This window comes from Pseudorca crassidens, chromosome 2 (genome assembly GCF_039906515.1).
Source record: "Pseudorca crassidens isolate mPseCra1 chromosome 2, mPseCra1.hap1, whole genome shotgun sequence".
In the NCBI taxonomy this organism is placed as follows: Eukaryota; Metazoa; Chordata; class Mammalia; order Artiodactyla; family Delphinidae; genus Pseudorca; species Pseudorca crassidens.
The window spans coordinates 183,903,665-183,917,778 of record NC_090297.1 but is presented as its reverse complement, the minus strand read 5'-3'; the positions used below and the strand labels follow the sequence as shown (position 1 = coordinate 183,917,778).

Sequence of the window (14,114 nt, the reverse complement as noted above, 5' to 3'; positions counted from 1 at the left end):
GAGGAGGCGGGGCCTCTGGGAGGTGGTCAGGTCCTGAGGTGGGGTCCTTGTGAACAGGATTCGTGCCCTGGTAAGAGAGGCTCCGGAGAGCTCCCTGCCTGTTCCCCCACGTGAGGTCACAGCGGGAAACTGGCAGCCTACAACCCAGAAGAGGTCTTCATCAAAACCCGACCGTGCTGACTCCTTGACCTTGGCCTTCCCAGCCTCCAGAACTGGGGGGGATAAACTTCGCTTGTTCATAAACCACAGAGTCTGTGGGATTCTGTTATAGCAGCCTGAGGAGACTAAGACAGCCCCTCGCTTCGGCGACCGGAACAATTCCCCTTCCCGCCGCCCTCCCCTGCTCTTGGGGTCCCTAACCCTCTCCTCTCACCATTCTGTGTGTCTGCTGCACACCCTCTCACTGTGTCACATCCTGCTTCACGCTGACATTCTCTGCCGGTCTCCCCAGGATCCATGCAGAATAAAATCCACAAGGACAGGAACAAGGGTGGCAGCACAGTGTATGTGCAGAACAAGCACTGGGTCAGGAGTCAGGGAGGCCCGAGCCTGTCACTGTTCTGTCACCAACTGGCTACACAATCACCATCTGTTCACTGCCTCTTTGCACACCTGTTCCAGTCGGAACTGAACAAGTAGTTACTCACAACATCCATCCATAAAGTTTCCTTACTTGTTATAAAAAGAGATGGTAATAACCGCCCTATTTACTTTTCCTAGTTGTTACCAAAAAAAAAAGTGTAAATGCTTTATAAACTGTTAAGCACTACAGAAATAGTAGGGTTTTTTTTGTGTGTGTGTTAGGGTTTTTGGAAGGCCATACGTATAAACGGGATGAGCGTGGGCTTGGGAGTCGGCAGATACAAGCTAAGCCCAAGCATCAGCATTTCTCACCTGTCTGGCCTTGGGCAAGTCAACTCACCTTTTGGAGTATCAGTTTCCTCATCTATAGAACAGTGATACTAACACCTGTATCACATATTGCATGGATAATTAACATCTGTAAAGTATATTCAACTCTCCTCACACCTGACTTCATCCCCACAACCTTCCGCCTTCGGTCCTATCCCGTTTTCACACTACAGATCCTTCAATCCATGTGACTCCTCACCTCAGGTCTCCAGGAGCATCTTTAGGGCAGAGACCATAGACTTCATCACCAACGCCTAACCTAGAGTACACAGTGGGAGCTCAGTAAGTACATTAAAGAAGTGAATTCCCATCCATCTTCTTGGTAAAAACATAAATGTAACATAACAAACTAAAAAACCAGACATTTCTAACAAAATGCATATCAATCTTACTCCATTCCTTAGTACAACAAAGACCCACTTTCACTTACATACATCCCTATGTTTTTCAACAGGTGCTAAGAAGAAAAGAGAAGCTGAAGACGAAACTCAGAGTAACCTTTATCTTTCTGACCAAAAATAAGACGTAAGACCATCAGCTCAAGATTCTTAAACTAAAAGGCTGTCCCTTTACTTATTTTGTTTTTTTAACCTATTAGGTAAAAGTATCAGCATTCAAAACCACCAGAAGCAACAGAGGACGGGGAGCTAAAATCTAGAGGCTGAGGCTCCCAGAACGAAGCGAAACCAGAGAGCTGGTTTTCCCAGCTTCTAGCAGTTAGCCAACAATTAATTACTTGGAGTTGATCTAAGGGCTAAAATCTTTTGGCCAGTCCTTATCCTAGGTTCTCTTCTTCATTTCCCAACTGAGGACTTGACTTCGGACTATATTACAAAGCTACAGTCATCAAAACAGTGTGGTACTGGCACAAAAACCAACATACAGATCAATGGAACAGGACAGAAAGCCCAGAGATAAACCCATACACTTATGGTCAATTAATCTACAACAAATTGTAGAGGTTTGAGGCAAGACTATTATATGGAGGAAAGAGAGTCTCTTCAATAAACAGTACTGGGAAAACTGAACAGCTACATGTCAAAAAAATGAAATTAGAACACTCTTTAACACCACACACAAAAATAAACTCAAAATGGATTAAATACCTAAACGTAAGACCTGATACCATAAAACTCTTAGAGGGAAACATAGGCCAAACACTCTCTGACATAAATCGCAGCAATACATTTTTCGATCCATCTCCCAGAGTAATGGAAGTAAAAATAAACAAATGGGACCCAATTAAACTCAAAAGCTTTAGCACAGCAAAGAAAACCATAAACAAAGCAAAAAGACAACCCACAGAATGGGAGAAAATATTTGCAAAGAATGCAACCGACAAGGGATTAGTCTCCGAAATTTTCAAACAACTCACGCAGCTCAATACCAAAAAAAACAAATATCCAATCAAAAGATGGGCAGATGACCTAAAGAGACATTTCTCCAGAGAAGACATACAGATGGCCAAGAGGCACATGAAAAGATGCTTAACATCACTAATTATCAGAGAAACGCATATTTAAACTACAGTGAGGTATCACTTCACACAGGTCAGAATGGCCATCATCAAAAAAACCTACAAACAATAAATGCCGGAGAGGATGTGGAGAAAAGGGAACCCTCCTACATTGTTGGTGGGAATGTAAATTGATACAGCCACTATGGAGAACAGTATGGAGGTTCCTTAGAAAACTAAAAATAGAAGTACCATATGACCCAGCAATCCACTACTGGGCATATATCTGGAGAAAAACTTGGTTCAAAAGGATACATGCACCCCAGTGTTCACTGCAGCACTGTTTACAATAGCCAAGACATGGAAGCAACCTAAGTGTCTATCAACAGAGAAATGGATAAAGAAGATGTGGTACAGATATACAATGGAATATTACTCAGCCATTAACAAGAATGAAATAATGCCATTTGCAGCAACAGGGATGGACCCGAAGATTATCACACTAAGTGAAGTCAGTCAGACAGAGAAAGACAAATACCATATGATATCACTTACATGTGGAATCTAAAAAAAAATGATACAAATGACCTTATTTACAAAACAGAAACAGGCTCACAGACTTAGAGAAGGAACTTATGGTTACCGGGGGGAAGGGTGGGGGGTAGGGACACAGATTAAAAAAAAAATCATCTCAATTCCACCTCAAAAACGCTTCTGCTGAAATTCCACGGCCTCCAGCGATGTCTCTCCCATGGCAGAGTGACTGTAACACAAGTCTGATGCCCTCCTCCCTGGTTTAAAGCCCCATCACTTCCAGGATGAAGTGACACTTGGGGGACACAGAAGCTCATCCGTGCCCTGCCCCCATCCAACGGTCTGGCCTCGGTTCTCATCGGCCCCGACATGTACCCTGGGCTAAAGCTGTGACGGTGCACACGGCTCTCACACCCTTGGCACTCGCGCACCATCTACAACAGGCGCTTCTGTGCCCACCTGGCAACCCCTTCAGAGCCCTCAAGACTCAGACTAAGATTAGGACTGAGTTTGGTGCCTCTGAACTCCTGAAACGTACGTACTACAGTGTGCTTAGGTTTCTATAATCTCCAGTAGAAAGTGAGCCACTGAAGGACGGGGACTCTGTTTCATCACAGCAGGTAATACAGAGTACACGACAGAAGCTCCGTAACTAAACTGAATAAATTAATAAACGGCCTGACTGACTTCAGTTTTATTACAAATATAAAGGTTACTGTGAGATCATCTGGTGAAATAAGCACCAGTCAAGTTATTTCTATGAGAAAGTAATTTGGAGTTCTAAATAACTGTTACAGATAAACGCAGACACAAGAAACACGCTGTAAGATATCAAGAGATGCTGTGACTTTGTAACTGAGGCGTATACGCTACCTCGAAATACTAATGGAGCCCAAACTAGGTACCTGACCCATGGGAAACAGAAAGACCCGGCACTGTGCGTGAAGAAAGAACCCTGCTCAACGACAGCTATGAGAATTTAAAATAATTTTTCACAGACAAGCTCTGCTCATAAGTTTGTAAGGCACTATTATACAAGGGTGACTAGAAATAAGTACCTTCTCAACCACTACTATAATGTTACATGTATATAATCCTTTTCCTCTAAAGTGCAATTTTTAACCTTCTTACATGGGGAAAAGATTTTTTAAAGCTTCTACATGGGTACAGGACCCCGAGTTCCAGCGACAGAGGTGCCAAGGAAATCCCAACAGCAGCTGCTGACCGGACCAGTGTGCCGGCAGTTGGCAGGGAGGCAGGGAAGGAAAACAGGAGGAAGGAGGACTGCACGACGCTCCCCCAGCTCGGCTCGTCCGTTCCGCGCTTTCCATGTGCCCAGCAGAATCGGTGGTAACCGGGGGATCACCACGCACAGTCTTAAACCACCCCCCAGAAAGACCTGATCACAACTGCTTCACCCGCCCTCCGCCCTCCGTCCGCAGCCCTTCACACAAGGCTACAGGAGCAGAAGCCGGGGCAGAGGGCTGCGCAGGCTTCCAGAGGCACACGGCCCTGCTCCCTCCCGCCTACAGCCCCTCTCTCCTCCCACCCGCTCCCGTCGGCCCACCTCCCAGGACTTCCCGTACGCAGGCGAAGACGAAACTACAGCCAGCCGCAGCAGAGCTGGCCTGGATCCCGCCTCCGCCCCTCCCTGCGCTGGCTCCGAGGCCGAGGCCGCGTTCTCAAAGCCTCAGCTTCCTCATCCGTACGGCGGGGACCATACACTCTCCTCTAAGGACTGTTGTAAGATTTAAATTATGTGAGACGGGGGATGAAACGTGGAGGCACACTGCCGGGCACAGGGTAAGCTAAACCAACAGGGCTTCCAGGTGGGATGGTACGTGAACACGTATACAGATGGATATAAGCAAATCAGCACACAAAGTGCTTCCCAGTGTTTTGCCATGTTTGCTTGCTTGACGCAGGCTGGAAAAAAAAAGTCAACAAACCACCACTACCACCACCACCACCGACAAAAACCCCAGAAAAACAGTATGAAAACTTACCCCATGATCCTGTAACCACAAAAAGAGCTACAGACCCTCAACTTCGGCTCAGAGCCTCCTCACCACCTAGGAAGCCCACCCTATCTTTCAGCCTCATCTCACATTTATGCCTCCACACAGGCAACACTGTAAGTAGTGACATATATGCTTTCAGTTCCAACTTGGGCCAAGAATTCCTTCAGGGCAGTCACCTCTGTCACCCACCCCTCTTCCCAACCACTGGAAGCCCATTAACCATTCATCCTCTGAAGCCTTTCCTCATCCTCCCCGGCAGGAATCATCACGCCCGTCTGTACGTTCCCAACGCCTATTGCTTAAACTCATACTTAGAGCACTTGTTTCACGCTAGTTAGCATTTTTGCCAATCTTCCTCCTCACGGGATTCTAAGTTCCACGTCATTCAAGTGGAGGTGTCAGCGGTCAGGTGAATGCACAGACCACAAAACGTAACAAAATAAAGGAGCACGTCTTCACCCACAGGAGTGTCCTTCTTGAGGGTAAACAAATATTTCAACCATCTTTGTGTTCTAAACACAGCTGCACTGGCCTGCCACTACTACAAAGCAGTGTAACGGACAGGAGCAGGGATCCGTACTAACTTTTTAGCTTATGTTTTCTGAATGTCCAAAAACACCCCTTATAACAATCCTGACAGTTCACTGAGGGAACATTTTATGCCTTACTTATCAAATGATTTATCAGCCCACTTTAATTGCCATTAATTAAGCAGAGTATTAAATCCTTTTGCTACTCATTAAAAGAAAGCACTTCAAAATAAAATTTGTGTTATATGAGGATGACTGTTCCAAAACAAGATCTGATCAAATAATAAACGGTATTTTATAAATCAAATATGAAAATCAATCTCCTTGTTTCATATCACACATACTATATACATTTACTTTGTGGAGTTTTATAAATATCAACTCTTATTTCCTACATATACAAACATGGCTGGAAAGCTGATTTACAACCAAGAGTTTGCTTCATAAGCAGTCTATGGTTTAGACAGCATGAGTCCAAATATTAAAGTGCTCAAATTCGCTTCCAATTACAGCAGTCTAAATTAGAAAGCCACAGTTTTAGCTCATTCAGATTCTAATTCTACTTCTGCTACTAAATAACAGTGCTGCCCTAGGCAAGTCACTCAACCTCTCTAAATGCTAAGTTTTACGTATTTGAAATGACTCTGGATTAGATCAGATTTCCCAGATCCCATTCTTATCATACAAATCACCTTGAACACTTGTTTGAAAATACATGTACTGACCCCTCTTCTAAAGGCTCTATGCTAGCAGCTCTGCCTTGGGGGCCGGGGGTCTGTGTTCAAAGCTCCCACCGACTCGTGTTCCCCAGGCTCCTCCTGTTTGGGAAGTCTTCTACTACACGCTGGTTTCTGATCTCTAATGCTCTTTATGGCTCTAAAGTTCTATGAATTTACGATTTTATGACATGGATCAAATCCCCCAGCCCAACCTGATGATATCGAACACAGTCCACACGCAACTTCATTTCGCTGTGCAGGAAAGTTCGAAAGTTATCATTCTTAACATCGGGCTCCATTTACTGTACAAGTCCCTCAACTTTCAAGCCATCCTACACACCAGTATTTGTGCTGACAAATAATCTGACAGCTAACCTGCTTTGGGTCAGAACACACTTCTGGTGGGAGGCGCTCCCCTGTGGTTTTAAGGCACACAGCTCGCCGTACTTTTAACGCGGACTCACGTGGTAGCGTCAGCTCTCAGAGCCTGTGCTTCCAGCCCTGCAACTGTGCCTGGTTCACAATCTGTCCTTTACTCACATATGTGTGACAGCCATCAGGCAGACCACGACTCTACAACCCCTTCTAGCGATCTGACAGATAATTCAGTTAATAGTTATGAATAAACTTTAATACGTCATAACTATTAACTGGCTTTGAAACGTAATGCCTGAAAACACTTGCCCATGGATATAAATACAGAAGAAAACATTTTAAAGGCTATACTCTCAAAATCTGTCTTTAAAAGCACTGTGATAGAAAGCATGTGCTCTGCAACGGGTGTTGTCATTTTTTTAAAAAGGCATTGCTTTCAATCCCCACCCACCCCAAGTTAATAAAATCTGGTTAGTCAAACTTGCCTTAGAATGATATTTCTGCTACCACCACACATTTCTTTCCCCCAAAAGGCTGTGAGGCAGCGTACAGAAATAAAAGGTCTCAAACACACCAAGATAATTTAGAGGTGGGAAGTGTGGTGGGGGTCAATATATGCAGTACAGTTAAACATACCAGTTTTCATTATACTTCTCAAAAAGCAGGACAAGGCAGGAAACTGATTCTTACTACTGTCAAACCAGACCAAACAGCTTCTCAGGAAACAAAGCTTTTACTAGTATCTGAGAAATGTTCTCACAGGGGTCTTAGAAAAATAGTTAGAGTACGGCATCATCAGTCAAAATTTCACAGCAACTGGAAAACTTTAAATCAAACTGTAAGAAAAACTGAAAGTATACAATTAAAACACAGATCAGTAGGTGTGACACCGCAAGGGTGAAGGTGATGTAGTCAAGCATGAGTGCCTGATGCCCACAGACAGAAGCCAGACCCAGAGGACCAGAGGCCGTATCATTTACATCACGTTCCTTAAATCTCATCTACTGGAGTCAGATTTAATAGCAGGATCGATACAGAGTGAAAGAAACCTGACAGGAATGCGATTAGTCGTCTACCAGACTGTATCTTCACACACACAAGCTGCACTAGGAAAAATAATGAAGAAAATGTGGCAGGTTTGTTTCACTCTTATTAAAGAGGATCTAAAATGGATAACCTCCTCTAATGCTATAAGGACCAGGTCATGTGACGTGTATCTTTGGTACCTGAAAGAACGGGTACTGAGCAAACACAGACACAGACTCAACGTTGCGGACGTGCTTTACAACCATCCATTTGGCCTGAACGATGGAAGCAAAAACAATCAGAGCAGGAGCATCCCACCAGCGCAGTGACTGCAGAGAGGTGGCGGTGAGCGCCTGTGGGGACACCTGAGCACAGAGACAGGTGCACAACGATAGGGGGAACCCGCAAGGTGGACCTGAAGCCGTCAGTGAGAGGTGAAAATCTCACATCTGATAATAAACACTTCGTTTTCCTTAATAATTCTATTATAAATCTATTACTAAATTCATTAAGTTTTTCTTGAGACGTTATTCTCCATTTCTTGAAAGTAACTTTTTTAAGAAGGAAAATAGGCAGAAAGCAAAAGCGGGTCAATCATCTCTTTCAGCACTATATTCGGGAAACTAATTTTCGTTCATTCTTCGAAATTCTTCAATTTCAAAACTTCCTATCTTCTTCTTGTATATTTCTCTCCTTCCTCCGAAGTAAGGAATGTCTCATACAAGAGCATGATTTAATTCAACGTGCGAAGCCGCTGTTCTAATGCCATTCTTGACGATGCCCAGCGGTTTGTCAACCTGAGCTACCGCGGTACCGCAGATTGAAGCGGCATGAGATGCACCTGAGCGTCTGTGTGTCTCCACAGACTCTCATGAGAGAGGCCTGCCTGCTAGTCCCGAGCCAGCGCAGAGCCCGTCATTGTGTGTTTTCCACAAGAACGCATTCACGTTGTTAAATAAACTGAAGTATCTGATATACAGACATTTACCAAGAGGTCATTCAAGCATGTAAATGAACACTTACAAATCCCATCTCTTTCCTAATGAGAATAAAAGGATGCACTTTACATCTCTTCTAGTCTCTATGATGGAAAAAAGTTTTTAAACCAAAACAGAAATCACTTTCCTTTACTTGGAAATTATGTAATTGTTTCTCCCAGGCCTTATAATAGCACCAAACATTCCAAAATAGTTTATTAAAATCTTCCTTAATTTGTTCACTTTGCTATACACCTGAAACACAACACTGTAAATCAACTATACTTCAATTTTAAAAAATCTTCCTTAATCTGAAAATGAGGCTTGTGAGAAAAAAGGTATTTTTTAAACTCTAGGCAGAGATGCCAATGCAACTGTAAAACCTATGTCCCTCTGCATTATAATACAATTCGCAAACGTACACACTTGAAACAAGATAACCTTGGGTGTGTAGACTCACCATCTGTATGGGCTTCTTGTGGAGATCTCGTTCTGTTACCAACTTCTCTTGGTCAGTGACATACAGACCCTTCTGTGCTAAAGCCTGGATGACAGCGTCATGGCCCAAAAGGGGTTTGGCAGCGTCGCTCTTCAGAATGAGGCTCCCAGCGCGACAGTACAGTTCAGCCGAGAGAAGCAGATTCACAACAGGCGGCTTGATGTGTTCCTGGTCATACTGATCTGTGTAAAATGGCTCTCGAAGCTCCTCTGGCACATTTTCTACAAAGATTAAGGGGAAACAATTTCTTACAAGGCTTTTATAAAAGAAACACAGTTTATCTAATAATCATTCATGTCTTAAAAGTTAAGATTCCTTCTAAAAATAACAATAACCCTTTAGCTGAAAAGATGATTTAGTCGACCTTGGCAGGTAATCTGGAACGAGAAAGACAGAGAATTTTCCTTTACGGAAGATACGGTTCCGAGAATATTCTAAAAAGCGACTCTACCAAGCCATCAAGGAGAGCCATCTTCTGAGTCCGGGCAGTCTGCGGAAAGTATTCCCACGTGCACGCTGGAACACAGACAGCGAGCTACAAGGTTCCGAAGAGCCCATTCCAGCGGATCCGCTCACATTCAAGCGCTCACGACAACAGCTGCTTCCGGGCACCGCTAGGCCTCGACGCCTGGGAGTAGAAAATCCTTTGCCCAAAGCTGCCCGGCTCGCCGGCTGCCAAGCAGGACGCGCCCAGTGCGCGCCGTCCCTCCGCCTCCCGCCGCCTCTGGCCTCTCCTTCCTGCTGGCCCGCGGAGGCTGCTGAGGGGCAGCTACAGCTGCGGTTCTCGGAGAACCGCCCTTACAGGTCCCGAACGCCAGCAAGCCCTGTTTCCTCCGCCTTCCCACCGACCCCACCCCATCCCCAAAAAGCCTTCCCGGGCACCCAGCTGCTCCCTTCGAGGGAGACAGACAGGGCAGCTGGGCGATGGGACGGTCTCTGAGCTTCTCTCTGGCGGCCAGGCCATCGCCCGGGAAGAACGCCAGGCAAGGACGGGCGTCGTCCCCCGCGAGGAAAGGCGGGCATCTGAGCAGGAAGCTGGCGTAGAGCCACAGTCACAGAACCTGGCAGCTCTGGCCCGACACCAGCCAGGCACCCGCCTGCCTCCTCCGGAGCATGAGGGCTCAGGGCCACCCACCGCCCATCGCGGCTTTGAGGAGCCTCCTGAACAGGCAGCTTCAGCGTGAGCCCGACGACGCCACAGCGCTCAGCCACGTCAGCCTTCCAAAAGGTGGACTCGCGAGTATTAATATACTCCGTAGCAATTTTACCTTCAAGTTCTTGATAGGTCCTAACATTTAGAAAAATATTTTCATCAAATAACAGTATCATAATGATTGCACGTTCACTTTCTATATGAGTATGGTTCTGGGGAATTCAAGGATTTAGAAATAATCCTTACCCTCAAGGAGCCAGTAGTCTACAAATAATCTAGACAGACAGGCAAAGTTCAGCAATTCAGAAACTGGAGACAACACTAAGCAATAAATGATCAAGGGGCTTCCCTGGTGGCACAGTGGTTAAGAATCCGCCTGCCAATGCAGGGAACGCGGGTTCGAGCCCCGGTCTGCGAAGATCCCACATGCCGCGGAGCAAATAAACCCGTGCACCACAACTACTGAGCCTGCGCTCTAGAGCCCGCGAGCCACAACTACTGAGCCTCTGTGCCACAACTACTGAAGCCCGCACACCTAGAGCCCGTGCTCCACAACAAGAGTCACCGCAGTGAGAAGCCCGCGCACCGCAAAGAAGAGTAGCCCCCGCTCGCGGCAACTAGAGAAAGCCCGCGCGCAGCAACGAAGACCCAACGCAGCCAAAAATAAATAAATAAATTTAAAATGAAAAAAAATAAATAAAAGAGAAAAGAAAATCAGAGGAAGCATCAACTCCAGAAGCAAGATCATAAACTTAGTTTTACATATGCTGAGTTTGAAACAATAGCAAAAATACCCAAGTGGAAATATCCAAAAAGCAGCTGGGAATACAGGACTCTGGAAAGAGGTCAAGAGTAGATGTACCAATTTGGGATTTTGGAGACATCTAAAAATATCATCCTCATTTAATAATTGAAAACACTTTCCTTCCTTCACAGCTGCATTAACCAGTAGTGAGCCAGCCTTAAACTTAGCAGCTGCCTCAGCGTGACACATGAGCTCCGCTGTAATCTACAGAACACGGTGCTGGCGCTCACTTAAATTCTCGTATCACAGGAGCTAAATGGAAGCTACTCGTAGAGCAAATTTAAAGGGAAATTATTGGATTTGAAGACAATTATTATAAAATGTATACATAATAGATTTTTTTCCCCTATAACAATAAAAAGTGACTAATGCGGTGACTTGGTACCTAAACATCTGCTGTGCAAAGAAAAGTGACCGCTCATCATCAGCGTTGCAAACTTCACCGCACCTGTACATCCGCTTACATTTATTTACGGCTTTTACATCCATTCTCACACACGATCTTTATTACAACTTGGTGGAACTGTCAAATCAGACAATACACAGAAAAATATCAGGAATGTATAATACTTAAAAAGGGCTTTATGTGCGGGCACTGTCACAAACATGCGTTCTGTCGTTCAATACTAACAACCCTCTTGTCCCTATTTTACGGATAAGGAACTCAAGAAAGGTTACCTTGCCCAAGGACACATAGCTGATAAGTGCAGAGTCTTAGCTCTAAACCTTGTAGCTAAACAGATTCAAAAATAACAATGGTCTGCCAGGATCAACAGGCTGGAAGGTGGAAAACATACAGCTTAGGGGCTATTTTCATTTTATTATGACGAACCCACAAATCTAAGTGATGAAAATGTAAGTTTCAAAAAGATCTCAACGCAAGGAAAAGGGAAGGAATCCAGCAAGTCAAAGAATGTTTCAAGAATATGACAAAAACAGATTATTCCACCCCAAAAGAATGCAAAACTGCATACTGAGTATTGTAAAGTGGGTCACTTCTAAGAGCAAGTCTTCAGGAACTAAATATGCTTAAAAGAAGACTTCGAAAGTGTCTATCGTTTTGCCAACAGTACAAGACTATCATTTGTTAGAAAACAGTTTGGACTTGTATCACATTTTTAAAACAAATGACCTGAAACCACATATTAGAAAATAAACAGGCAAAATCAAAGATAAGAGGTTTCACCCTGCCCCTCACCTCCAGAGTACAAGAAGGTAAGAAATTAATACTTCAAGAAACTGAAACTCCCAGAATTGCAAAGGATAAGAGACAAGTTTTTCTTGTGCACCAGGACTTAAGCAAGAACCTACCTTACTCACGTTATTATAAATCCTGACTAGAGCTAAGCTTTGAAATTAACAATCACCTGAAATGCTTGGGCACAGGCAGAGGGCACAGAAACAGTCTTGCCCAAGGCACTTTTCCATAAAGCTGAGTTAGTACTAGTTGCATCCATGCACCAGCAAATGACACAGATTTCCTTAAAGCAGTGAATGGTCAGGGTGTAAGGGGAATGCAATTCAGAAATATCAGCACTCAACCATGGGAACACTGCCTTATTTTCCAAATCTAAAAATTATGTCTAAGGCAATTACTAAGACAGAATTTGTGAGTTTCAAAAACTCCAAGTAAAAGTAAGCCCTACATCTGGAACTCTAAATTAACCAAAAGACACAAAAATGGTCAGTTAACATTTTTTTAAAAGATCATAGTACTGGTAATCAAAGAAAGTTACAATGAGACTTTGCCTATCAAAATGGCAAGTAATTTTTAAACCCACAGTTGACAAGGATGTATTAAAATGAGTACCTCACAGAAATCCAAAAAAAGAGGGGAGGGCTTCCCTGGTGGCGCAGTGGTTGAGCATCTGCCTGCCAATGCAGGGGATACGGGTTCGAGCCCTGGTCTGGGAGGATCCCACATGCCGCGGAGCAACTAGGCCCGTGAGCCACAACTACTGAGCCTGCGCGTCTGGAGCCTGTGCTCCGCAACAAGGGAGGCCGCGACAGTGAGAGGCCCGCGCACCGCGATGAAGAGTGGCCCCCGCTTGCCACAACTACAGAAAGCCCTCGCACAGAAACGAACACCCAACACAGCCATAAATAAATAAATAAAGCAAAACTGTCAACAAGTAAAAATAAACACTAGTATAAAAAAAAAAAGAGGGGATATATATATACTATAGCTGATTCACTTTGCTGTAGAGTAGAAACTAACACAACGTTGTAAAGCAACTATACTCCAATAAAGATTAATTAAAAAAAAAAAAGAGTACCTCCTACATGACCAGAGGGCAAGGACCATAATTATTCCCCATAATACAAACCGTAGCATCTTAGTGCCTGATCATGGCGAGCACGAAATAAATATTTGATGAATGAAAATGTTATTATTTTTTTTTAATTTTAGTCATCAGTCTTGTCCTAAAGGGACTCCCAGATTTCAAATTTCCCCTCAACTCCCAGATTCTGTACTAGTAATCCTAATTTACTCCGAGTACCTGCTTTGAAAAACCTGACAGTTTTCCCCTAGGCCACTCTTTACTTCTGCAATAGTATCCCTCTCAAAACCAAACCTTTTCCAGTTAACCTACATTCACTACCAGCAGGAGGCAGCATGACAGAGTGGGGAAAACGGGCTTTGGATTTAAAAGCTGTGTCTTCCCTGACCCGGGACCGTGAGTACAGGAACTGCCTGTCCTGAGTTCGGGCTCCCCAGCCTGCACAGGTGTGCAGCCATGGTCGCTCCTGACTTCAAGTTCCTCCACCTCTGGGCCCACCACACCGCAGACGCTACAGGGTGCCACGTCTGTCCCTCAGGGCCTGGGCACCAGCTACTCCCCGGCCCCTCACCCTCCTCCCGCGGTCGGCCCTTCCCATCGGGAGCTCAGTCAGTGGTCATCTCCCAGATACACCTTCCCTGACCCCACGCAGTCGTCCTGTTTCAATGACTACTATCCCATAATATTTAGGTTAGCCTATTTCTACCCCCTCCCACTACAATGCAGCCTCGAGGAGAGCGGGATACTTTGAGACGCAGGGACCTCTCCTGAGCTCCAGGTCCTCACAACCCTTCACAAACCCCACACCAGAGCCTGGTTTCTCAG

At 44.8% G+C, this 14,114-nt stretch overlaps 1 protein-coding gene across 3 annotated transcripts in view; it reads right to left on the bottom strand.

Moving 5' to 3' along the window:
- CAMSAP2 (calmodulin regulated spectrin associated protein family member 2) overlaps positions 1-14,114 on the bottom strand; it is a 98,025-nt gene that overhangs the window by 69,708 nt on the left and 14,203 nt on the right. For all 3 annotated transcript variants that reach the window (XM_067729851.1, XM_067729852.1, XM_067729853.1), the window contains exon 2: positions 9,011-9,270. In XM_067729851.1, the coding sequence (XP_067585952.1) occupies positions 9,011-9,270 (260 nt within the window). The remainder of the gene's footprint in view (positions 1-9,010; positions 9,271-14,114) is intronic.